This window comes from Carassius carassius, chromosome 23 (genome assembly GCF_963082965.1).
Source record: "Carassius carassius chromosome 23, fCarCar2.1, whole genome shotgun sequence".
Lineage (NCBI taxonomy): Eukaryota > Metazoa > Chordata > Actinopteri > Cypriniformes > Cyprinidae > Carassius > Carassius carassius.
Window position 1 is genome coordinate 31,258,414 of NC_081777.1, and position 25,834 is coordinate 31,284,247.

General features: G+C 36.1%; 2 protein-coding genes across 4 annotated transcripts in view; one reads left to right on the forward strand and one right to left on the reverse strand.

The window, feature by feature from the left end:
- Positions 1-16,189, reverse strand: part of LOC132101765 (granule associated Rac and RHOG effector protein 1-like) — a 40,838-nt gene extending 24,649 nt beyond the window's left edge. For all 3 annotated transcript variants that reach the window (XM_059506957.1, XM_059506958.1, XM_059506956.1), the window contains exon 1: positions 16,042-16,189. The gene's annotated coding sequence lies outside the window, so the exon portion shown is untranslated. The remainder of the gene's footprint in view (positions 1-16,041) is intronic.
- Positions 16,190-17,002: 813 nt separating this feature from the next.
- On the forward strand, positions 17,003-25,045 carry LOC132101767 (glucose-6-phosphate isomerase-like). Its single transcript, XM_059506959.1, has 18 exons — positions 17,003-17,259; positions 17,708-17,798; positions 17,878-17,946; positions 18,286-18,405; positions 18,536-18,619; positions 19,112-19,258; positions 19,391-19,462; positions 19,545-19,589; positions 20,289-20,342; positions 21,284-21,344; positions 21,428-21,471; positions 21,593-21,745; positions 22,177-22,306; positions 22,392-22,468; positions 23,864-23,992; positions 24,392-24,467; positions 24,556-24,622; positions 24,780-25,045. Exons 1-18 carry the CDS (start codon positions 17,141-17,143, stop codon positions 24,901-24,903), a joined length of 1,662 nt encoding a protein of 553 aa, XP_059362942.1. The 5' UTR covers positions 17,003-17,140; the 3' UTR covers positions 24,904-25,045.
- The last annotated feature ends 789 nt before the right edge of the window (positions 25,046-25,834 follow it).

The window sequence follows — 25,834 nt, forward strand, 5'->3', positions numbered from 1 at the left end:
TCAACTTACGACTCCATTTCAGCCGTACGCCAAAAGAGAGCACGGCTCGGGTTTCACACACACACGTGGTGCATTGTGGGAACGATGGCCATCTCTGCTGCTTGGCTCGGTAGCAGGCCTGACGTGGATGAAAACTCCACTGGGTGACTATCTGAGGACGCTGTGATTTTTGTGGTGGAAACAGTTTCTGTAGTCCTGCGGTTTCTAAATGCAACGTTCGAATATAAAACTGTGAGGATGACAAGTTTGATTATAAATGTGCAAAGCGTTTCCCTGCTCTCCAGTTCATCTGGCTTTATCCTGGATGTTTCCCAAAGCCAAACACATTTCACATTCCTTGATACCCAACAGAACTGGACCGGACACCATAAAAATAACCCACAACTTTATGAGCTCTGACCGTATTTATGCACAGCTCTCTGTTTGGAGCAGTGCTGTTATTGTTTACTTACATTTTCATGCATTTCAAGGCTCAAATAAAAAGTTAATATTTGACAAAAAAATTACTAATGTTGTCTTGGCAAGAAATTAAATAATTAATCATCATTAAATAACTTAACATATACACCAAAAATATAAAAATTAAAACTAATTAAAATATTTATAAATATCACAATAGTATATTCATATACCAAAATAGCACTGCTTTGATTTGACATGATATACACTCAACATGAAACTTGTCATGAATCGTGACGTATCATGATGACATCTAAAAACTAGGGATGCACCGGTTGACCGGCCATAAATCGGAACCGGCCCGTTTTTGCGTAAAATGCACGATCGGTAATCGGACGGTTTTTGGTCTTTTTTCGGCCGATTTTTCCGGTTGTCCGCCGAGTGCACATACTACATTGTAATCATTCGCGATGTCATTTGTGTGGAAGTATTTCGAAATCTGTGCGCAGGACACGGGCACCCGTCCAGCATTGAAGATGCAGAGCTTCATGTCTGAGGCACAGATAGCAGGAAGTGATCAGCCGTGGGTGTACTGGCGCACAAATAAGAGCCTTTAAAAATCACCTGCTGTAGCACAATGAAAAAAAGTGTTTCATTCATCCAATTAAAATTGTTTAGGGTAATGATTCACATCTATATTTTTTTACTTGTGACAATAGTTTTTCATTGGCTCAAGTAAAACAATATAGATGTGAATCATTACCCTAATTATTTTTTTTTAACTGGATGAATGAAACACTTTGCATCTTTGTTTTATTCACACCAACATTATTTGATTTTAACATTTTGGAATAATGTATTTATATAGCATACTTTTATTTAGTCTCACTGGTAAAGACCTTTTTTTTATTTAAAACCAAATTTCACAACTAAAACAAATACTGATTTCTGATTAAGAACCATCTTATTAAATGTGTGTTGATTGTGTTGTTTGCACTGTAGAACTACGCAGGTATTGCCTTTAATTTCACATGGTTACAGTTAATCTTTTCATTTCAGGCCAGTTCTCTGTAATTTCAACACAATTCAAAAACAAAAGCTAAATGCTGATGTCTGTACCATCTGTGTTTGTATTGAATGTAGGCTACTTACTGTGTAGTTACTGCCGTTCATTTCAGATGGTTACGGTTATTGGTTCGGTTATTGTTTTTGGCCTATTAAATACCAAATAAACATCTTGTTCATGCACACTTTTCTTCTTCCTTGTTTGTTGCTTCAAGAAAAAAAAAATTGGAAATCAGTATCGGAATCAGCCAGTTTGTTTGAAAAAAAAAATCGGTATCGGAATCGGCAATGAAAAATCATGATCGTGCATCCCTACTAAAAAGCTAAAAAATCTAAATCAAAATCAAGCAGACTTTCTGTAAGTTAAAAAAAATGTAAAACCTTTAAACGATAAATTATTTTCACATTTTCCAATGTAAAAGTATTTAAATAATATATTGGCCACCAAAGCACCTTAAAAACAGAAATTATTCAACCCAATCACAATGCACAATCATTTCTTTCTTTAAAGTGAAAACCTGTGTTATTTTTACTATGGACAAAAATCATATTCATTTTACACATTACAGCAGATTCTGAAAATGCAAGTGGCATAAGGTCTCCAGACTGATTTGGACACCGTAATTAAACGAAACCAGTTCATGTTTTACTTCATGACAACCAAACACAAAAAGCATGGCAGTACAGTGATGCTATCAGATGGTGATACTACGGTACAAAACGATTAAAATTCACATACAAAGTTATTTACAAGCTATTCTTTAAAGTACCTCGGTGCAACGATTGAAAGTCATGAAAGTACTAGTGGCATCACATCCAAAAACTAAGAAATATCATAAAACAGTCTAGTGAGTGAACATGCATAGCACTGTCAAATGGAAAAACATGATAAACGCCGTGTGTTTGGAGATCACGATTTTAGCAGCGCTCGGGAATATTAATGAAGACAGGAATGCTTGGGGTTTTTTTCCTCAGGAAATTATACACGAGGGAGAGAAGACAAGCAAACGAGTTTAGACTAGTTACCTCACAAACCAAACAGGAAGAAAATACCCCACTTAAACCCCGTCCAAAGCCATCACCGCTCCAGTTATCAGGCCAAACCAAGCATCTAAAACCGTACGCCGTCAAGGATTCGGGTACAGGAATGCACAAAACATTTAGAGTGAATGCATTTACTCATCAACATCAAAAGATAATTTGGCATGCCAAACAAGATTTGAATTCTAATGACTCTAATGACACCCAATTAATTCAGAAACTGCTTTTCAGAAACCCCAGATCCATCACTAAACAGTAATTTAACATTAAACAAAAAAGTTTGAGGGAAGACTTTCCTCTCGTGGCCTTTGGCAAACTTGGAACAGTTTGTCCTCTGCAAACACAAAGCTTAAGACAAGAGTCTTGCATTCATGCTAAATGAGCTCATTGCTTACTATAAGCAGTCCTGACGGCTCCGATTCTGCCGTGGATCAACTGGTAACAGTGAGAGAAGTCATTTGTTTTGAATGTGCTCTTTGTCCCTCAAAATGTTTGGTTTTGGCTAATGAGAAATCAGCAGCGCGCGCGTGGAGGAAAGCCCTGCTGAGAGGCGTCTCGTGAGGACATGTTTGTGAAACTCAATCCTTGGTGAAACTCCGAGTCCTTCCTGCAACACCTGTTTTTTTAGATGACATCATCAGCGAGCTGATGGACGGCCGATCTGCTTTCTACAGATTCTCTGATAGGAAAACTTGAGTGGGAGAAAAAAATTCCCTAAAAATCTGAGGTAATAAATAGCTGTGCAATTCACATACTGATTTCTATTGACTGAAGAGGAGTATTAGTGGGTCAAATTAAATACACATATATATTAGCATGGAAAAAAAGTATAATATCTTCTGTTGCAATAACAACGTGCAATCAAAGGGGACTCTCTTTAGTCATGGTCTTATTGTGAATGATATGTCAGTCCAAATTCTTCCAAAGAGAATAAACTTCACTTTATAAATTGTAAACAATGTAACATCTTTCTCCGCCTCTGAAACGAGGTTGACAGATTTTGTTTTTGGTTGACAGATCAAATAAATCCTTAATCCTGATAGATCACATAAAAGTCCTGCTTTACATTTTTTGGATGAGAAAATGGTAGGGTTGGGCTGACTATACTGATAAATATAATAAGCTTTCAGGTGTTAAACAAAAAAAAGCGTGAACTTTTTACTTGCGGGGCATGCAATGACTGCGGCAACTTTAACATTTGAAAGGATACTAGGGTAAAGTTATTGCTTTCCTGATTTAAACTGAGGTTTTTTTTCATGAATATATAGTTGAGGTAAAGAATGAAAGCTATATCATAAACTTGGAAAATTATGAGCTACATCACCGCTTATCGACACTGGGGGTGTATCAATACTAGGGCGAAGGAATCACAGAATCCAGTCATAAAAATAGAATTCACAGTTTAACGCGGAATGTCAAGGAATTTGTCATTTTTAATGAATTAATAAAAAGTAGGTCATTACATTTAAATCAAATCACGATATAGTCTAGTATCTGTAAATATTAAGCTGGAAAAGTCTATTTAAATATTAATCCTGCATGTTCTGTGTGTCCGGTGGTTTAGTTTAAAGACAAGTATTTGCCAAGAATGTATATACTATTGTTTAGCAGAATGTACATAGTACATTAATGTTTTATGCCTTCATTTGATAACTAGAAAAATGTAAAAACACAACAGGATTTCTGAGGGGGAAATAAAGCATTACATAAGGCTACTTTAAGAAAAATTTGAATAAATTAAGTTGGTTTTATGCATTTAAATAATTACACATGCTAAAACACAGAATTAGGTAACAATAAAACATATGGTGAAGAAAAAATAAAACATTTCATAAGGCCCTAAAAACATGTAATTTATGTTAATAAATTGATGTGAAAATTTATAAGTTTCTTGATTTTAATTAATTAGACATGCTTTTTGATTGATATAACTTAATTCAACCATTAAAAAAAAAAAAAAAAAAAAAAGTGCATATAAAATTTAAACTGAAAAAATGGAATTTGGAAAAAAATAAAACTGATTTCATAGGACCCTACACATACAGTCTCTTTACTGGTAAATTACCGGGAAGTTACCATTAAGAGATCATGTGTGAACAGGACCAAAATCCTGGTAAATTTGTTATGGAGATGGCATTATTACTCTGAGCTGTGTGTACAAAACTCTGCTGCTTTTTAATTAGTTTTTATTTGCAAATATGTGCAAGATGGACATCTTTGACCACTGCACCACGCAGCTTGTTGTTGCACTTCTCCATTCATCAGGGCCATGACCCTGCAGACAAAAATAAATACCCTGTAAGAGCAAAAAAAATGCTGATTGGCTAGTATTGTTAGTTTGGTTGAGCGTGAAAGCTGTGCTACTTTCATACTATCGACGAACTCATGCACTCAAAAGTGGGTTTTTTTTTTCTTGTAGCCAAACGCTGCACAGTGGAGAACTTCTAAGCCCTGAGCTTTGTTCTTTGTTAGTTTCTCTTTGTAAAATATATTGAGAAATTCGTACAATAGATGTGGTTTTGACGCTCTTTAATGTGGTGTGACAGATTGCTGCTGCAGCCGCCTCTGTTCAGACTGCACACAAACCGATCATCTCTTTCTTTTACTACTAGTTATAGAATGAAATAAATGTGAACATCAGGTGTTATTAAAAGATAAAGAACAACTTGTTTCATATCTCATGTGATCGCTCAGCCGTGGAAAGACTTCAATAAAACAGCTTGTAATTTAACGTATAAAAAGTTTTTACTTAACCTGTTAGAAATCTATATCTCATTTATTATATGCTTGAATAAACAGTCATAAAACTGTTTTCATGACACTATTTAAATGTTTATGTTTCAACACTGAATTGGAGTGGAAACAATGACATCCCTAAGTTGATATAAAAACCTGTGTACAGTTTAAAATTTGTCAACTTGCATTCAAGTTTTTATTTGAGTGTTGATTGTTCTACCTAAAAAAAGGACTAATTTTACCCTTTAATACAGTAGTGTACCAATTAAACAGGGTTCCTTGCAAGTCTACAGCTTTTAGAGATTTTTAGCTTTAGAAAAAATGAACATGTACCTGACATATATCCAAATGTATTGATATCACATTGTATCAGAACAGAATAGAATCAAGGGCCTGTCAATCAAATCAATTTTTGAAATTTGTGATAATTTCCATTGTTTTTTGCGACTTTAAGGTGATCCGATTTAGTAAAGACTGAGAATTCAAAGTGATGAAGCCAACAACTAATGCCAACAGCAAAGCTTGAAGTTTTAATTGCAATAGTTTAAAGTTTAACTTGCACTCTAAAAGCCTGATACTTCTGAAATGAACACAATTTAAAGGTGACATATCATGCAAATCTGACTTTTCCAGGTTTTAAGTGCTATAATCAGGTGCTATAATGCATCTACCAAACAAGGAAACGTGAAAAACGTAAGTTAACGTGATTTGATTTATTTTCTGTATATTGTTGCTGCCACACAGATCTAAAATAAACATGCAGTTCATTTCCCAACTGTTTACCTTCATAGACATAACCGACTGTTTTTGTAACTAATGTGTGTTTTTAACGTAAACTTGTGTGTGAATGAGAGCTTTTGCTGTGACAGCCGCTTTCTGTCCGCGTGCACTCAGAAAACCATTTATAAGAAGTTAAAACTAATATGCAGTCCCTCCAGTTTTTCAATTTGCAATGCTATTTGCAGCATTTCTTATCGTTTTGCAGTGTAAATATACCTTAGACAACCTTCTTCTAACACTGTTATGACTTTTCTAACTTCGACAACCACTGTAGGGCTCCAGACTAACGTTCGACGACAGACATCTACATAGATGTCTATTTAATGTCTGCATTTACATATGCAAGATGTATTTCTAATAGTGCTTGTTCATTTGCAGTACGTCTCTAAGATGTTTCCTGTCAGGCCATCCTTAAAAATATTCTTGTTTGCCGTAACCCGACCGACCCGATCAATTTAGCACAGACTCAATTTTATTTATTTTTTTTGCTTTTAGTCCGACCGACTTGCCGATTGTAAATTTGCGTTAAGACCGACCAATTTTTTTTTTACTCTTCAAACAACTAATACAAACGCAATGAAATACTATTAATTATATTTAAGTAAGTATTGTAAATATATAAATTGCCTTGGCCTACATACAAATGAAGGCTATCTTCTTTAGTAAAAATTAAAAAAAAACCCTTGACATCATCTGTGTTTACACGGATGTCACACTGTGGCCTGTGCGTTCGCTTCGTCTCAGACTCTCACTCACTGTCAGAATCAACGGTTCGCGCTTGGTAATGATGGCTGCGGCTGCAGTAAACTAAATGTTCGCGGTCACTGTTCAAAGTCATATGGGTTCGGGCACCATAATACATCTAAAAAAATTCATTAAAACAGCTCGACACCGCTTTAACTTGGCACAAAGTTCTGGAAAAACTGTGCCCAGATCTTTTCCCATCCCTTCTCCCGTCTAGTCTAAAACCGTGACCGTGTCGACTGTCACTTTATGTTCGAAAATCTATTGCACGAATCAAGCACGAATCAACCAACACAAGTTTGGAAAACGAAAATAAGAAAATGATTTTAATGACCTTTTCTCGGAGCGCGTCCAGGTTTTTTTTTTTTTGAACAGGCGTCACACAGCAACTGCAGCTTCGGACAAACACGCATAACAGCAAATAATACTTCTGCACAATGTTTCTCTTTTTTACAACAGAAATGTGAATTCAGCTGGTATTCAGTCTCATACAGTTTCGGGCTTGAATCGCCTAGGGCTGTCAAAATAGCTGAAAAACTAAATTCAAATGTTTTACTTAAATATGATCAAAATTCGAATTGTGTTCGAATTTTAAATGCATAATTTCAGTTAGGGTGAAGAAAAGCTTTTTGCTTCTCTTCTGAGGCTCAAGATAGCGCATCGAGCAAAATATTACTGCATGTTCATTCAAAGCATTAGAATACATGACTGTGAAAAAAACAATATTTAAAATAATGTTTATGAACCAATTATTATTAATTAAGTTGCTTAAAGAACTATAAACAAAACAGCATCATGTATGCATGCATTGTTAAATAAATAAAAAGGGCGGAAAACCAGTCACACAGGATACATTTTTTCATTTAAAAACATGAGATGCGCGAAATATGCGTTCTGTGTGAACGGCTTGGTTTCAGTTTTGATGATCTTCTCCACATTGATTTTCTTTTTTTTTTTTAAGTGGCCTCAACTGGATAGGCTAACATAACCTTATATTGCAATGGCACATATATTTTCATCGCATCTCGTGCGCGTACACGAGGTGAAAGATGAGAAAGCAGATCCTGCGTGTCGAGCTCGTCCGCCTGAAAGTTGTGTAGACACAGCTGTGCATGGCGAGATGGAATGGAACACGTACCGGGGCTCATGCAGCTTCCTTAATGCACACCTAAAATTCGTATGCGCATTCGAATGTGGATTTTTATTTTAAATTCGACGAATATTCGAAAAAATATTTTTTTTGATAGCCTAAGAAAATCGCCTATGCGATTTTTTTTTGTTGTTGTTGAAATTTAATCGTAAACACAGCCATGTTGAAGCCTGCAGTAAATGTTTTGCATTATGGCAGTCCACTCTGCTTATTGTTTTTCGAAAATGTTCAACTCCTGTTTGTCATTTTGCACGTAACTTCACGCCAATAAATCATCAGAAATATTGGTCTTTACCAATATATTGAATCTTTACATTCCTCCTGCCTGTTGTCCGTGGATTTACCTATATTTGGTGTCTTTTGCCGTATAAAACTTTAGACATGCAAAATCGATTTTACAATCGATTCAATGAACACTCTTCACTCAAATCAAACAGGATTTTTTTCACAAAAGTGACAACCCAAGAAAGCAAAGTAAACGTTCTCTCATTTGTAGGTTGCATTGACAAGTAAAACAGTACCTAATTTTTTTTCTCACCTGAAATTCATCCAATAAACATTTTTTTGACAAAGATTTAAATTTGTTTGTGGTCTATATAGCCTGCATCAAAATGAGGTTTGCAATGATGCGCCCGAAGGCACGGGTTGAAGACCCAGTCAGTGACGTCATGATATGCTAATTTGTTTAAATTCATACCGACCTCATCACCATCACAAAAATGTACTTTTTTTTTTACATTGAAACTTGAAAAAAAAAAAAATAGACCGACCTACCGACCCTTTTTTTTTTTTTAATTACTGTTACTGCAAACCAAAATATTTTTAAGGATGGCCTCAGATGTCAAATAGACATTTATTAGAATGCATGTAAAACTGCTTCTGAGATGTTTATCACAGAACACAGCAGATGATTCCCAGATCTTTAGCAGATGTAATAAATATATCTAAGTCTGATAAAATGTACTTTTATTACTGTCATTCATAATGTCTAAATATAATTTAATGAATACAAAAATATATTGGCTTTATTAGGGAGTGGAAATGACCTATAAGTACTTCTCTGCAGCCATTTACTAGTGGTCATTTAATATATATTTTTAAATTTCTAAATAAGTAAGTGTTCCTACATTATGAAACTTTTAGTTTTATACACTGGGGGAAACCTATTAAGGATGAACAAATTTCGTCACATCAAAAATAACTTTCAAATTCGGTAATACTTAAAGCATTGAAGTGCTGGGAAAAGTTGTGTGAAGCAGTTAAAATCACTCGAAAACAGACCGTTTCTGCCACAAGTTCTTCCTGTAGTTTTACTGTTTAATCCATGGTCAATGGTGGAGATTGTGTTTATTAAACAATGTTTTTCCTGGTTTCCACATCAGTGGCGTTTGTTCTGATATCGGGGTTTAACAGAATTCTTCACTGAATTTGAATGCTCCTCACAAGATTTCACAGAGATGTTGATTCTGTGGTGAATTTGACTGTTTCTTCACTGTATCTCCCAGCGCTGTGTATAACGGTGTTGCAGCTCCGGCTCGAGCAGATAAACGGTCTGCGCAGCCCAAGAAGTAATAGCGCGGATTCGTTCCACTTTCGGTTTGTTTATCCAATGTAGCTCTTGTACATCGGTCCTGATGAGAACACAAGGCATTTCATTCCATTTTTGGAACTGAGAAACAAGCTTTCTTTGACTGAATTCACATTGCGATGACATCACGGGACGCTTCTAAGGCCAAATTCTGCAGAAAATGTGTGGCAATTACGAAAAAATTGCAATCTTTTGCGAAAATTGCGGAGTTTGCTTGATTTTGTGATAAATTCAGCGATTGCGAAATCCTGGAGGGTCTGAATATGGTTTAAAACGCATGATTTCAGCACGATAAACATGATAATCAGAACCAAAACAGATGTTTTTAGCAGTTACGAGCTATGATGGGGCAGCACTATTCTGGAAAAGGGGGCGGGGAGCAGCAGCTCATTTGCATTTAAAGAGAAGGGCACGAAAAACAGTGTGTTTCTGCTTCCACTCAAAATAGGCATTTTCGAAATGATATAATAAATTATCTGTGTGGTATTTTGAGCTGAAACTTCACAGACACATTCTGGGAGACACCAGAGACATATATTACATCTGAAAAGGGGCATAATATGTCTCCTTTAAAGAGTGTAAACTTTTAAACAAATTTGTCCTAAAAGGATTAAGCTGCTTATGTTCTGCTTCAAACAAAAGTACTCCATGAAAAAAAAAAACATGAGGAGTGAGAATAGCTAATCTGACTTGTGTAAGAAACACACACACACACACACACAAACACACCCTTCCCCCATAAAAAGATTCCATTGTGTCATTCTAAACTGCAATAGCAGTCAGCAAGAGAATGCAGCATATTCCCAACAACACTGGAATGCTTTGTTAGGGGGATATCTTTCAGCCTGCCGGCCAGGCCAGCAACACACACACACACACACACCCCTCAGGCTCGCATGTATCCAATCCAAAATGCATGCAACCTTGAAACGTCCATATAAACTGAGCTAGAAAGCAAAGAAAACCAATTCTACATTCACATACTCTCATAGGAGCAAACATCGCTATGTGTTGCACAAAGTCATAAAGAATTATTCTAAGAAAGAGAACTGGAACTTCATGAAATCAGCACGTTTGGCCGCTCACAGATGACCCGAGCATTATTTCCATAGCAACAGTATTAGCCAACACCGCTGCTCATATTCCAAACGCTGGTCAAGTAAAGAAACAGACATGATTGTGTTTCACAGGAGGATGCATAACATAGAAACATACAGAAATGCCAATACTGGGGTCTTTTAAAGATCAAGTAAGTAATAAATTAAAGGGAACAATTTATCAGAATGTCCTCTAAATGTCTAAAAAGCACATACTAAGAAGAGTTCTATTGCAATTCAACTTCCAACAGGTCTTTATAAATTTTTTGCACATAACTTTTATTGTATCAAAAGCTGCTGTCCGTCCACACTGTTTTTGTCTTGGTATATTCATGCTACAGCTACTTGTGAAGCAAAATGAGATACACAGTCTTGTTTTCTGAGAAACTGATCAAAATGAAGTGAGTTTATATTTAAATTTCAAAGATAAAAAGGTTTTTTAATGCCTCATTGAGTTTATATTTAAATTTCAAAGATAAAAAGGTTTTTTAATGCCTCATTGACAGATATTTGTTCTTGTGTCAAGCATAAACTCACTTAACTTTGTCCAATTACTTTGAAAACAACAAACTGTGTTTTAAGGATGTTTAATTGTGTTAAAAGATGACAAATATATATATTATATTCAAAGATAAAACCATTTTTTGCAGCATTTAAAGCCATGATAGGGCTGGGCGATATATCGAACGATATGATCATGCGCATCTAATCAGTAAAGCTGCTTCCGTGATCACCGCTAAAATCTCCATCACATAATGGGAGTGGCATTTAATAGACAGCAGAGGTGGGACTTTCAAGTCACAAGCAAGTCTTCAAGTCATATCCAAGTCCTCAAAGGGTTAAAGTTAATAAGATAATTAAGTGACTAATTAAATGATGATTGTACATTAGTGATGAACTTCTGCTGTTAACAATCAACATCACTGAAGTAAAGCGAAACACAAGAACTACAACTGAATTTAGCCACAGCCTTCAACTGAAAAAAACACACAAAAAAAAACACTATGCCACCATAATTGTGGTCAGGGTTTGCTTTAAGTAGTGTCTTGACCCTTTTACTAATTCAAAGCAATTTGATTCAAAACAATTGCAATATTGTTTTCGCAACAAACATGTATGCATTGCTGAGTCGAACCTTGTAGTAACAGATGACCTTATGCTTTTTCTGCTTATAACTCATGTTGACTTGGACATCGTGAGATAGTCTTCTTTGGATTGTTGACTGACATTCAGCTTTTACCAGAGTTGGAAGACTTTCAAGTCACAAGCAAGTCTTCAAGTCATATCCCAAGTCCTCAAAGGGTTAAAGTTAATGAGATAATTAAGTGATTAAGTGATGATTGTGCATTAATGATGAACACCTGCTGTTCTTGAGAATTACAGAGGATCAGATGTTGATGTTTTATTGGTTAAAGTGATGCAACCATAATGGAGATCAGTGTTTGCTTTAGTGGGGCTCTTGACCCTTGACTGTCATGTTAGATCTCTTTATGTAGCATTGCATGAGGTGCTGTAAAGCGGAGAGAAGACATTAATCTGTATGTGATAGGTGGTCAGATTACAATCAAATTAACATTAGCTCTATTTAAGTTTGGCATAATCAACCCAGTAAAACTACACTATGGAAAAAAAATTAAGTGAATTTTAAATCTACTAAGTGCATACAAAATTTGAAAAACTATACTCTGCAGACACACACAGACATCAAGAACCAGCATATGACTCTCAACAGTGGTGACAATCAACAAAATGTTGCATGCTGGGTAAAACCTTAGTAAAAACTCCCGTCATGCACTGCAGTATGAAAAATTGTCACCACTGTTGAGGATCGTGTGATAAGTGTGTTTGTCTAAAAACCTGAACTGATTGTCTCCTTTTTTGTCTTTCAACATTGAAGCATTGTGATTTTTTTTTTTACTTCAGTTCAGTAATAGCTGAGCATCAGTCTAATATCCAAAGATAAACACAATTTCATGATGTTCAGTGAACATGAGTTATAAGCAGAAAAAGCATAAGGTCATCTGTCACTGCAAGGTTCGACTCAGCAATGCATACATGTTTGTTGCGAAAAACAATATTGCAATTGTTTTGAATCAAATTGGTTTGAATTAGTAAAAGGGTCAAGACACTACTTAAAGCAAACCTTGACCACAATTATGGTGGCATAGTGTGTTTTTTTCTTTTACTTTTTTTTTATTTGAAGGCTGTGGCTAAATTCAGTTGTAGTTCTTGTGTTTCGCTTTACTTCAGTGATGTTGATTGTTAACAGCAGATGTTCATCACTAATGCACAATCATTTAATTAGTCACTTAATTATCTCTATAGCTTTAACCCTTTGAGGACTTGAATATAACTTGAAGACTTGCTTGTGACTTGAAAGTCCCACCTCTGATAGACAGAGCCGTAGATCGCTGACAAGCCACGCCATATCGCGTTCATTATCGAAGGCGATTCATCTGCGATAATGAACACGATATGGCGTGGCTTGTCAGCGATCTACGGCTCTGTCTATTAAATGCCACTCCAGTTATAAGCAGGTGATGGAGATTTTAGCGGTGATCACGGAAGCAGCTTTACTGATTAGATGCGCATGATCATATCGTTCGATATATCGCCCAGCCCTAAGCCATGACTATGAATTTAAGACATTCGGCTCAGTTTTAAGACCTGCATAAATTCATTTGTGAATAAATGCAAAACACCTGAAATGCTTGAAGCATCATTCTCACAGGTTTGAGTCCAACAAACAAACACAAAAATGTTTCCTTTTCCAACCCTTCAGACCACAAAAACAGGTCAAGTTCATGTAAGGCACAGTGCAAAATGCCTGCATTGTCAACAGGTCAGAAAAAATAATATTATATATAAAAAATTAAAAAAAGAAACGTTTCGGGCGATCATGACAAAATACTTCTTTAAATAACTAGCACTGCTGCAGCATCCATTAAGCAGCGATTCATGCTTTTTCTTTCATTCCCAAACTGAAGAGACCCAAACAGGAAATACATTCCACATGAACTCAGAGAAGCCATTGCCAGCGAGTCGTATTCGAGAATCGGGCTACAATAGCTCAGAGGGGCCAGACGTCTGCTCGCAGCACTTTTCAGAAGAGGGTTTAACAAAAACCCTCGTTTCAAAACACAAAGAAGTCCACACAGAATAGAGCGCAACTGACCTCCTCACATACATCTCACAAACTAATCTCAGGCTGCTGTGGAATCCAGGAAGAAGAATTTGGAAACTAACAATTAGGATCACAATCACGCAGTGTTAAAATGCTGTTTTTTACGTTTGCACACTATAGGAATACAGCGTGTGAAACATGTTTGTTCTGGTAGGTTTAAGAGAGCAGGAAAAAATGCTACTAAATGGAAATTATATAATGGGACTTGTTGATCAACTTTCAAAAAAAGGAGGAGAAATGCTTTACATATCTTTAGTTGTTGATGTTAAGTATACATCAAATCTTTTCTCATCTATCACTTGGCAGGAGCTAGTCAAATTAGAAGTCAACACTGATGGGTTGAATTATTTGCCTTCATCCTTAAAGGAATCGTTAACGCAAAAAAAATTATTTGCTGAAAATGTACTCGCCTTCATGATTAGTTTGTTTTTTCATAGGAATAGATTGGAGATCTGTAGTCCAATGAGTTCAACAGCTGATAAAAAAAATCATAATACATAGCTTAAAGCTGCATGTTGGCAAAAAATAAATCCATCAAAACCTTTTAAACTTCAAGTTGAGTTTTCTATCCATAATATGTGAAAAGTAAAAAGGTCATCTTGTCTGAATTAGGATAGAAATCTGAAGATCAAGCACTCTTTACAAGCTAAAACCATTCTAAACAAATATGTCAATAGATTTTGGACTCATATTTTGACCAGATGCAGCGTTTTAAAGTGAAAGCATCTTAATGCTGGATTTGTTTCTTCTTTTGTCTTCTCAGACATTAACTGATGGACTGGAGTGCTGTGGATTATTGTGATGTTTTTATCAGCTGTTTGGACTCTCATTCTGACGGCACCCATTCACTCCATTGATGAGAAACTGATGCAATGCTACATTTCTCCAAATCAGATGAAGAAACAAACACATCTACATCTTGGATAGTTTTTTTGCACAAATAAAAAACACAACTAAATGAAAGGAGACTACACACTTGCAATGAAAATATACTTTGCATAGACCAAGTTAAAGGTATTTGTATGGCACTTTTAACAAAAACTGTTTTAAATCAGCGTTGCAGAAAATCATGATATTCATGTTTATTATATTTGAATATATTCAAGTCTTATTCGACGCATTTAGTAAATTAAAGCTGGATGATAAGTGAAATTGTGCAACGATACAAGCAATCAAGTATTATAGATTTATTATACCATATATTGCTATAGTAAATCACCATATGCAAATATATTGAATGTAAAGTAAAAATATAATATAATCACATAATGCAATTAAATTAAAAAAATCATGCATTTGAAATTTACTTTATAGTATAGCAATGTGCATATAAATGTGATGTACTTCTGACTTACTAAACAAAAATAAATTAAATGATAATAATAATTACAAATTTCAACATCTGGTCATGACGATTACCAAATCTGGCTCTGTGCTGACATGCAATGTAAATAAATCTGGCTCCTGAAACAAAACCAACTGCTAAAGAACCCCAAAAACAATCAAATCCAACCCAATGGAAACTCCAGTCCAGCAATCTTTTTCATTTACGGGGCGACAAATACATTTAACTTCACACTGCAGAGTGTAATTTAAGCAATGTACAGGGTTACACTGCTGTGCAGAGGAGTATAAATATCCTGAAATATCCACTACAGGAATCTGGATCCTCTGACACACACAACATTAACTTAAATATACCAGTCTGTGATATTTTGCATTTATATAACATGGAAGATTGTCTGTTTCAACCCAAATCTATAAGTTCCGACACTTCGACAGCCAGAAAACACTAATTAATTCCTGCTGAGACTCACCAGGGGTTTGGGTGTGTATGACACCCGTCGGCTGTCATTAGGATTTTTCAGGGCGTTGAAGGGTCTCCAGAACCCATTGTAATTTAGGGACCCCGGGAGCAGCTAATTACGCCATTAATTGAAGTAAACATAAACACTGCAGCAGATTTGATGAGATATAAACGACTCAAATCTGATTCAACCGACACCAAAACTCTTAACAATGCGCATAAGCTCTGAAATACCACTTTAGCGCTTTATAGTTACCGTTACGATCCTTTAAAGCACCGAGATGACGTTTCAAATGATTATACAAAAACCATCAGTGTTTATGAAGCTAATCTCAGATAGCCGTTAGCACCTCTCGTTGACACGGATTGAAAAAAAAAGATCAAACGCGTCAAAACACACGCGCTCGTGGCTTCTCCGGGGCGGCGGGGAGTAACGGACTCGGGTCCTACCTGTAGAGGCTCCGGGAAAGGCGTTTATCGGTGTGGAAAACAGCCCGATCGGCGGTCGGTTCACGGCATCACGTACCAGCTGTTTGTCCCCACCCTCCTGTCGGTGGACTCGGAGAGCGGAAATGACGCAGCGCGTCTTCCGAGCGCGCGTACACAAAGCGCGAGCACGCCTGGCGACGCGCGCGTCCGACCATACCAAAGTGCGCATACACTTGGAAAAACGATATGGAATTAAAATAGGTTTTCTGAGTGCATTGTTGCTCGCGTTTTGGTTGAAATCATGACAGCCTATTATTTATACGGGAACTACAGTTTTCACCGAAGCACAGTATTTATTGAAGTTTTTATTCCTATATGTTAATAATGTTAATAAGCTAATAATAATAATACATTATTACTTTGCCTATAAGAAGTTTTTAGAAGTTATATGCCATTTTTTAATTAATTTGATTATGAAGGTAATTTATTGAAAATATTGTTATATGTTTTATACTTATTTTTTATTATTATTATTTAGTAAAATACTTATTTTACATATTTTACTAATTAATACAGACTGATTTCTGGAGAGGCTTTTTTTATTTATTCATTGTGAATTGTACAACTCAAGGCACTCTATATATATATATATATATATATATATATATATATATATATATATATATATATATATATAACAGATAAAAGGCATCAAAGAGGAATACAGTCAAATAATTATTTTGAGACTGATGTGATGGACTCCTGTGTCCCCTAGTGTTCAATATTTCACCAAACACAATGTCCAGTGTCTTTCACGAGTCGATAGATGGCGCCATATCCACCAGATTTTTTTCACTTTATTTATTTAGCTTCATATATATGTGTGTGTGTGTGTCTGTGTGTGTGTGTGTGTGTGTGTGTGTGTGTGTGTGTGTGTGTGTGTGTGTGTGTGTGTGTGTGTGTGTGTGTGAGGGTGTGTTGAGCAGCAGATCAGCTGCTTTCCTCGCTCCTCATAAAAGCGGCTCTGTGACATTTGGGTTTAGTTCAGCCGGAGATTCTTACGCACACACACACTCACACACACACACACACACACGCACGCAGGTTTGACAGGTTCACGATGGGACTGACAAGCGACCCAAACTTCCAGAATCTGGAGAAATGGTACAAATCAAACGCCGCGAGTCTCAACATGAGGCAGATGTTCGAGGCCGATAAAAACCGATTCCAAAACTTAAGGTACTTTGTTTAATAATTTACTTACTAATTTAAATATTCTGCATGAAGCAGCTTATTAGTTTAATGCCTTTTTATTTATTTATTTTATTTTATTTTATTTTATTAGCAACTGTACTTCACAGTTCATGCATTATAGTGGGTGGAGAAGCTGTTTTACTGACCTGTCCATCATCATTAAATCCCGCCCACAATCACTAAAGATCATATTTTTATTTATATATATATATATATATATATATGTGTGTGTGTGTGTGTGTGTGTGTGTGTGTGTGTGTTAACTCAAGTGGCAGAATATATTTAAAAATCATAGTGATAAAAATGCATGTAGTCAGTTTAACAGTTTACAGGTTTTGTAGAAAGATTGTATTATCTTTATAATGATTTTAATATCTGTAAGCAAGTGATCAAAGAGTTCATCTGAAGCTACATGTTTGTCCTCTTTCAACAGTTTAACTTTAAAAACAGATGAAGGAGACATTTTGCTGGATTACTCCAAGAACCTCGTAAATGAAGAGGTTATGAAGATGCTTGTGGAGCTGGTAAAGATTTGCACAGATGAATGTTTGCAGAGAATTAAATGGAGAGTTCGCATGTAAATAGAACCGCTTTTTCCCGCAGGCGAAGTCTCGTGGTGTGGAGGCCTCCAGAGACAAGATGTTTTCAGGAGAAAAGATTAATTTCACTGAGGTATTTAAATTAGCATGTGCTCAAATATACATCACATTTCCTGCATTTATAGACTGAAAGGAGCTGAGCTTGTTTGGACATACAAAGATGCATGCATGTGTTTATTGATGCAAACTCTATGTTATGCTTTATTTATTTGATATCTTTAAGCATTAGCTGCACTTGAAAAATGCTTGACATTCTTATATACACACTTCACATGAATGTGTTTGACTTTTAGAGAATGCATGAACTGATTCAATGTATATCCTGAATGCATTGCAAAGTGCATTAGATAAAAGTGTCTACCAAATGCATTTAAGTATACTATATATAGCATGAAGATTGTGTGGTCTGCAGGGTCGTGCTGTTCTCCACGTGGCTCTGAGGAACCGCTCAAACACACCCATAATCGTGGACGGGAAAGACGTAATGCCGGAGGTCAACCAGGTCCTGGAGAAGATGAAGGGCTTCTGTCATGTGGGTGTCTTATCTGATGACAAGCTTCATACTAGAACACTAGAAAATGAAAATATACACAGATAAACTATAAAACGTGTCAGGGCCAGGATGCAATTCTAAATAAAACCTCACTTTCTTCCGTCTACAGAAAGTCCGCAGTGGCGAGTGGAAGGGATTCACTGGGAAATCCATCACTGATGTGGTTAATGTCGGCATCGGTGGATCTGATCTGGTTTGTGAAATCAAAACTCGCTGTTTTATAGCAAATTGTCTTTCTTTTTTCCAGTGTCAGATCAGGGCTTTTCAGTCTTTTAGATGCCACTGACCCCCAAAACACTTAAAAGAAAAAATTGCTAGTAAATGTCACAAATAATTATCAATTTGCAAATTGCATTAGGTAAAACATCAATTTAAATGTAAAATTTTGAAACTATTAAAAAAAATTTCCCTCTTGGGACATGGATTTATTTATTTATTTAATGCATAACTTGCCTGATATAATTAAGACTGAAAAACTGCCAATGTAAGCTGGAATTTAAAAGACTAACATGTCAAAAATATAAGTAAAAAAAAAAAAATTAAATAATTTGAATCATATTTGTATTATTTATAAGTTTACTTGTTCAAATTTTCATTTATTTGTTTATTGTAAATAATGTTTTATTTATTTGTTTTAACCAATGAATTTATTTATTTATTTTAATAATTTTTGTGCATGTTTCAGGGTCCATTAATGGTGACCGAGGCCTTGAAGCCGTACTCTAAAGGTGGACCTCGTGTCTGGTTTGTGTCTAACATCGATGGAACACACATCGCTAAGACTCTGGCTGAACTCAACGCTGAGACCACACTCTTCATCATCGCATCGAAGGTCTGAGCGGATTATAAAGCATTGGCAGAGACAAAAACATCACGTTTAGATTTGACAATGACTCTTTATAAGGGCACTTGATAATATGGATCACTGTCAAAACAGTTGCATTGATAAAGTTTGTTTCCTCAGACATTCACGACCCAGGAAACCATCACAAACGCTGAATCAGCGAAGGAGTGGTTCCTGCAGGCCGCCAAAGACGTGAGTGTCTCCTCCTGCAGCGACGTGTACAGGACGCCTGTGTCACGCACTTATTCTTCTGCCTTTTTTATCATTCTCACAGAAATCTGCAGTGGCCAAGCATTTCGTGGCACTCTCAACCAACGGAGTAAGTGCATTATAGTTTAAATGTAAAGGTTCATATCGTCTGGAAATGTTAAATTGTGCAAAAACAGTTCATTGGGATATAAAACCATATTTTGTAACTTTCAAAGCAGTCCAAGAAGAGCATTTATTGAAACTAAACTGCAAAAATCTTTCATGTAAAAATGCAAAACAAGTTTATTTTATTTTAATTTTTTCACAATTTATACAGCACATTTCAAACACAGCTGTACTTCAAACTGCTTTACAGAAAATAATTTAGGAATACAAAATCTTTTTTTTTTTCTTACATAAAAGAAACTGCTGTTTTGTTGTTTGATGACTGTTTTTGCTACATATTAACCACTACTGCATTATGACCTTAGGGAGAAAAATAAAAACAATCATTCTTCCAGTAATGTAAAATAGTTAACCTTCATGTTAAAAAGTTCAGAGAACATTCAAATGTAACATTCCAATAGTGTTTGCATACTGATGAAATAGAATGTTCCATTGCATAATCAAGAAATAAAAAAATGTAAATATAAAAAATAAAAAAAAAACTGGACACTTTGAATGGTCAGAGAACATCAGAAATAACATTTTCATGACTTAATGAGTACATTAGCAAAGCCTTCTTGAGCCCTTTAAAAGCTGGCATTTAATATATGCAACAGATGTTTTAGGTTCACAAATCAACGTTATTCCATTTTCTGTGTTTCAGCCCAAAGTGAAGGACTTCGGCATCGACCCGGAGAACATGTTTGGGTTCTGGGACGTGAGTGTGGGGATCCGCTGAGGGCCAGGGGCTATTTTTGCTGTAGTGGTTTGACCTGTGAAGTAGGCGTCTGGACAGCTGCTGGTAACCAGAGTCCCTCACTGACTCGGGTTATTCGTGATCTTGACCTTATCCGAGCAGAGGTCACGCACAGGCTGGTTCATTCTAAAGGCCGACAGGCTACTTTTAGTCACATTGTTGATATTTAAAGGGCAAGGTTCTTACAGGCCTGTTTATTATAGACTCTATCCCCCGGTTTCACAAAAAGGCGCAGGCCTCATATGTAAGTCTGAGTTGTTTCAGCTGCACTCACTGATCTTAAAATATGTCAGTGCCTTTGTTTTGTCTCAAGATGCACATCAGTTTTGTGTTTCGAAGGCATGCTTATTAAAAGTATTTAACTGTTGGCTAACTATTAACTATTGGCTGGTTAAATAAACTAAAAAAATAAAAATAATCCTAGCTTAACCTAAGCTCTGTCTGTGAAACCAGGCTTAAATGCTCTTCAGCTCACGTAAAGAAGAAGTTGGACGTGTAGCTGACTTTGTGTTTTATAGATTTTATTAATAGTTTCAATTAGCTAAAAATGTTATATTTTATAAAAATGTTTTTTTTATTTTTGTTAATTCTCAGTTTTTTGGTATTTTTTGTCATTTGCATTTATTTTTTGTCATTTATTTTTGTTCATTAATATGTCTATAATTTCTTTTAAATGTTATTTCCATTAACATCAATTATATTTCGAGTAACAAAAATGTTTTCATGGTTTTATTTTATTTTAATTTCATGTTTTTTATTTTTTATATTTGTCTTTTTTTGTTTCTATTTTATTTTATTTCAAGTAACAAATCATGGCCTTAGTTTTAGTTCACTATAAGTAAATTATTTGAAGAAATAATGTATTGTGCCTCATTAGATGAGTCTGCAATTGTTTTTTCTAGTGGGTCGGTGGACGATATTCGTTATGGTCTGCAATTGGTCTGTCCATCGCACTTCACATCGGTGAGTGTTATCATGTGTCTCTGATGAAGATATCAGTGAGTGTGAGAGATTCTCAGGCATCTGGTTTATCTCTTCTGTCTCAGGATACGAGAACTTTGAGAAGCTGCTGGCTGGAGCTCACTGGATGGTGGGTTTTATTACTGAAGAATATCTGTTCAACTGTAAAATATTTCTGTGATGCAATCAGAATTTTCAGCAATTATTAATTTCTTTTAAAAGCCTCACATAACCCCCTGAATCTGTGGCAGGACACTCATTTCCGCACGGCTCCTGTGGATCAGAACGCTCCCATGCTGCTCGCTCTCCTGGGGATCTGGTACATCAACTTCTTCCAGGCGGAGACTCACTGCCTGCTGCCGTACGATCAGTACATGCACCGCTTCGCTGCCTACTTCCAACAGGTGCGAAACACAAAATATGCATTTTATACTGTCATCAAAAAATGCAAATGCTATGGGAATCTGATTGAGCTAATTGGATGCTTTTGCAGTTGCATGTTTTTATGCATGTGTGTGTGAATGGATGTATATTTTGTTTATGTATGGACAGACGTACAGTATATGCACATATCTCTGCATATGCATATGTATAGTTATTTTTTTAGGATTAGCATTATCGAATATGTTCTGAATTTCTCTGGTATTTTTTTATTTTACGGAGCCCCACACATTGCATGCATGAAAAAGAAAATAGTAGGTTAAATCGTGTGCACAGTTTACTAATCCACTTTTACTTGTTTTTTCACTGTACTTTCTGCTATAATTCAATCTCAGTATGTCTAAGCAGAAAAGTAAATAAACATCATACTTCAAACTAATGCTGTGATTTACAGGGTGACATGGAGTCGAATGGAAAGTACATCACTGCTGATGGTAACCGGGTGAACTATCACACCGGGCCGATCGTATGGGGTGAACCGGGAACAAATGGACAGCACGCTTTCTATCAGCTAATTCACCAAGGTTCGCTACCTGACGTACTGTGTGTGTGTGTGTGTGTGTGTTTTGGTGGGAGATGCATCTGTCTGACCCTTCTGTCTCTCCACAGGAACTCGTATGGTTCCTGCTGACTTCCTCATTCCTGCCCAGTCCCAACATCCAATCAGAAACAACCTCCACCACAAGGTACCGAGTTTCTCAAAACATTTAACACATTACTCCTGCTTTAACACCATCATGCACAGGTTTAACCATGTTCTCATTTAGAAAACACAAACACAGTCACAGAATAGAACTACATCAGGAGTCACAAATTGAACACGAATAGCACACATTTATCTATGTGAGGTTTTGTGGCAGTGTTTTGACCTCATCTCACTCGTGTTCTCTAGCAGTGATGTAGTGTGTGCATTTGACAGGTCTGAGTATCATCTGATGCCAAAGACTTTGACCTTGAAGTGGGAGGTTTGCACAAGTTGGTTTGTAGTTTTGTGACTGTGAGAAAATGGTGAATTGTTTCATGAACTGTGTGTTAGCAATCGAGAAAAATCTGCGTCGTTCCTTAAAGCCCCTTAGCTGTTATAAATTCACTGTAAACCACGGCTTCACAGGGTTTATTGCTTTTATAAAACAGTTATTCCATATACGTAGCAAGGTTTAAAAAAAAATTAAACAAAGCAAATAAAATGTAACCATATTAATAAAAACAATGTAGTTCCCCAGAAACAGTTGTGGTTGCAACAAAGTGGTTGCCGAGCAACACACAGAAGTAAACAAAGGTGTGTGTTACTTTGAAGAGCAATTTAGAACAGCTTTAAAAGTGGCTCAGCCAATCAGAATCAAGGACTGGAACTCTCTGTTTTATAAATCTATATCTATTTACAGTATCTATCTTTCTATACAGTATAGAGACAGAGAGAGCAAGAGAGGTATTGAATTCTGGCAGTTTTTCTTATGATTCTCAGAGTGAGAAAAAACACAGAATTGATGGTTATAAATTCATTGAGATAAATTTGAACTTAGAATTTAAAAAAAATAATAAAAGGTCACAATTTTCAAATGTACTGAATTTTGAGGCAAAAGTCGGAAATTTGAGATATAATCCCAAATTTGGTAGTAAAAGAAGTCTGTGTTGTGAGATATAAACTGCAAATTGTAAGAAAAATTTAATAACTGCAAGACAGAAACTCAAAATTGCGGGAAAATGTCTCAAATGTGAGACAAACTGCAAATTGTGAGAAAAATGTCATAACTGTGAGATATAAACTCAAATTCGTGGGGAGAAAAGTCTCAATTGTGAGATAAAACTCATAAAAAGTCATAATTGTGCGTTAAAAGTCTGAGCTATTAGATATGAGGTCATAATTACCCTTTTCATTTTTAGTGGCAGAGCTGTGATGCATCATGTTTTCTGTAGATCCTGTTATTGAACTGAATTAACAGCTGAATTGAGTTATAAGTAAAGTCACTGTTGTCTTCTGTAGAGATGCTTTACAGCTTCCATTGAATTTGAATCATAACTGATGAACTTGACAGCATTAACACAGCCTTGCTCTGTTTTATTAAATCTGTACTGTGCAGATCCTGGTGGCAAACTTCCTGGCGCAGACGGAGGCGCTGATGAAGGGAAAGACCACAGAAGAGGCAAAGAAAGAGCTGGAAGCCGGAGGACTGAGCGGAGAGAAGCTAGAGACAATTCTGCCACACAAAGTGAGAATACGAAGTCAAGTGCTGGCTTATACTGACCCCTACAGCACACAAAACACACTATACCCCATAAATGATTATACATTTCTATATACAAGCAATACTCACATTTATCAAAACATGCATTCGAGAGGAGAGAATGTATCTGACAGTGCAGTCTGCTCATCATGACCATGTGAGAAATGAATCATATGCAATAATCTTCCTCTTGCCGCATTATTTGATCAGACTGGCAAAAATCTTTTTTTAAACAAAACAAGTGTTTCTATTATTTTTTTCATGTTTATTATTTGTATTTTCATTGCTCACACAGATACACTTAGCTGTTATTAAATATGCACATATTATTAACATCTGCATGAAGCTCTTTCCTGGATACTTCATCCCTGCGGTTCTGTCCAGGTTTTCCAAGGAAACAAGCCGACAAATTCCATCATCTTCAGAAAGTTGTCTCCGTACACTCTGGGTGTTCTGATTGGTGCGTCTCAAATTTGGGTTTGGTGATGCTGTATAGTATTAGATATCATCTGATGTGCAGGTTCCTGACCTTTGACCTCCCTTTACAGCCATGTACGAGCACAAGATCTTCATTCAGGGCGTCATGTGGGAAATAAACAGTTTTGATCAGTGGGGGTGAGTCGTCCAACTAATCAGGAAAAATAGCTAGAAATGATTTTAGGAATTTTAACGAAACAAAATTAATGTATTTTTGATCCTAGCATGTTAAGTCCAGTTCGGCAAGTTTTAATTTTAAATATGCCTGGATTATTTTGATTTGTTTTTATTTCAGAGTGGAGCTCGGGAAACAGCTGGCAAAGAAGATCGAACCGGAGCTTCAGGATTCGGCGGAGGTCACTTCTCACGATTCATCCACCAATGGCCTCATCAACTTCCTCAAGAAGAACTTCGCTTGAATCAACCACGAAGAGAAGCTTCACCTTAACCCAGAATCACCTGCCTTGAAACTTTAACGTACTGTAGTGTCATTTTAACTGACAATTACCACTTGCTTTTATTTGTTAAACTAATGCATAATAAAAATACTAAAATGCTAAATCAGAGATGTTCCTATCTTTTCAGTTAGTGGTTATTTTATTTCAGAATGGGTTTATTCATTATTGTTGTTTAGAATAAGCCTAATTATAAAATAAAAAAATATTATTACATGAAAACATTATATTATACTGTAAAATGCACTGCACATAAATGCATGAAGTGATAAAATGCTAATAATAAACGCATAAGGGTAAATGAAAATGCAAGTGCATGGATGAGCCACTCCATTATAAGTACTGTATCCCACAGTGCCATGTCCTCAAATGTCTATTTATAAGTGTAACATCCTCTCTCATGAGAGAGCAGAAGCACCAGCAGTTCTTCACCAGCAGGTGGAGCCATGGATTCATATGCACGACACTCAGTCTCTCTGTTCCCATTGTTTGGCATAGATGTGTGTACATACATAGGAAAAACGTGAGGTCAAAGGTCAGCTGTGTTCAGCCCTTATCAAATCCCAGAAGCACACAGAGACCCAAACACATCTAGAAGACCACCACTAAAAGAGACGATGAGATGATGTTTACTGTAATACTACCACACAGAAACACCAGTCACTTGAGTTTGAGAGCTGTAAATCATTTCGAGATGATTTGAGAGGAACCTCAGACAGAGACCAGATCGGGGTATAATGTGTCTGTTGCCTAGCAACATGTCCCTCACTTCACACATCACCTGCTCGGTTATTTCCAGCCTTTTCCTTAAAAAAAAAAAAAAAAAGACAATTATTTCTGAAATTTGATAAGAGCTGAGACAAAACGGCAGAAAAGGTAGATTAATTAACATTTC

Bases quoted from the DNA above. Each gene is read 5' to 3' on its own strand.
- LOC132101767 (XM_059506959.1), top strand. From the start codon at position 17,141: ATGGGACTGACAAGCGACCCAAACTTCCAGAATCTGGAGAAATGGTAC. The intron at 17,947-18,285 runs GTATTTAAATTA...TGTGGTCTGCAG, and splicing joins AAAAGATTAATTTCACTGAG to GGTCGTGCTGTTCTCCACGT. The intron at 24,623-24,779 runs GTGAGTCGTCCA...TTTTTATTTCAG, and splicing joins AACAGTTTTGATCAGTGGGG to AGTGGAGCTCGGGAAACAGC.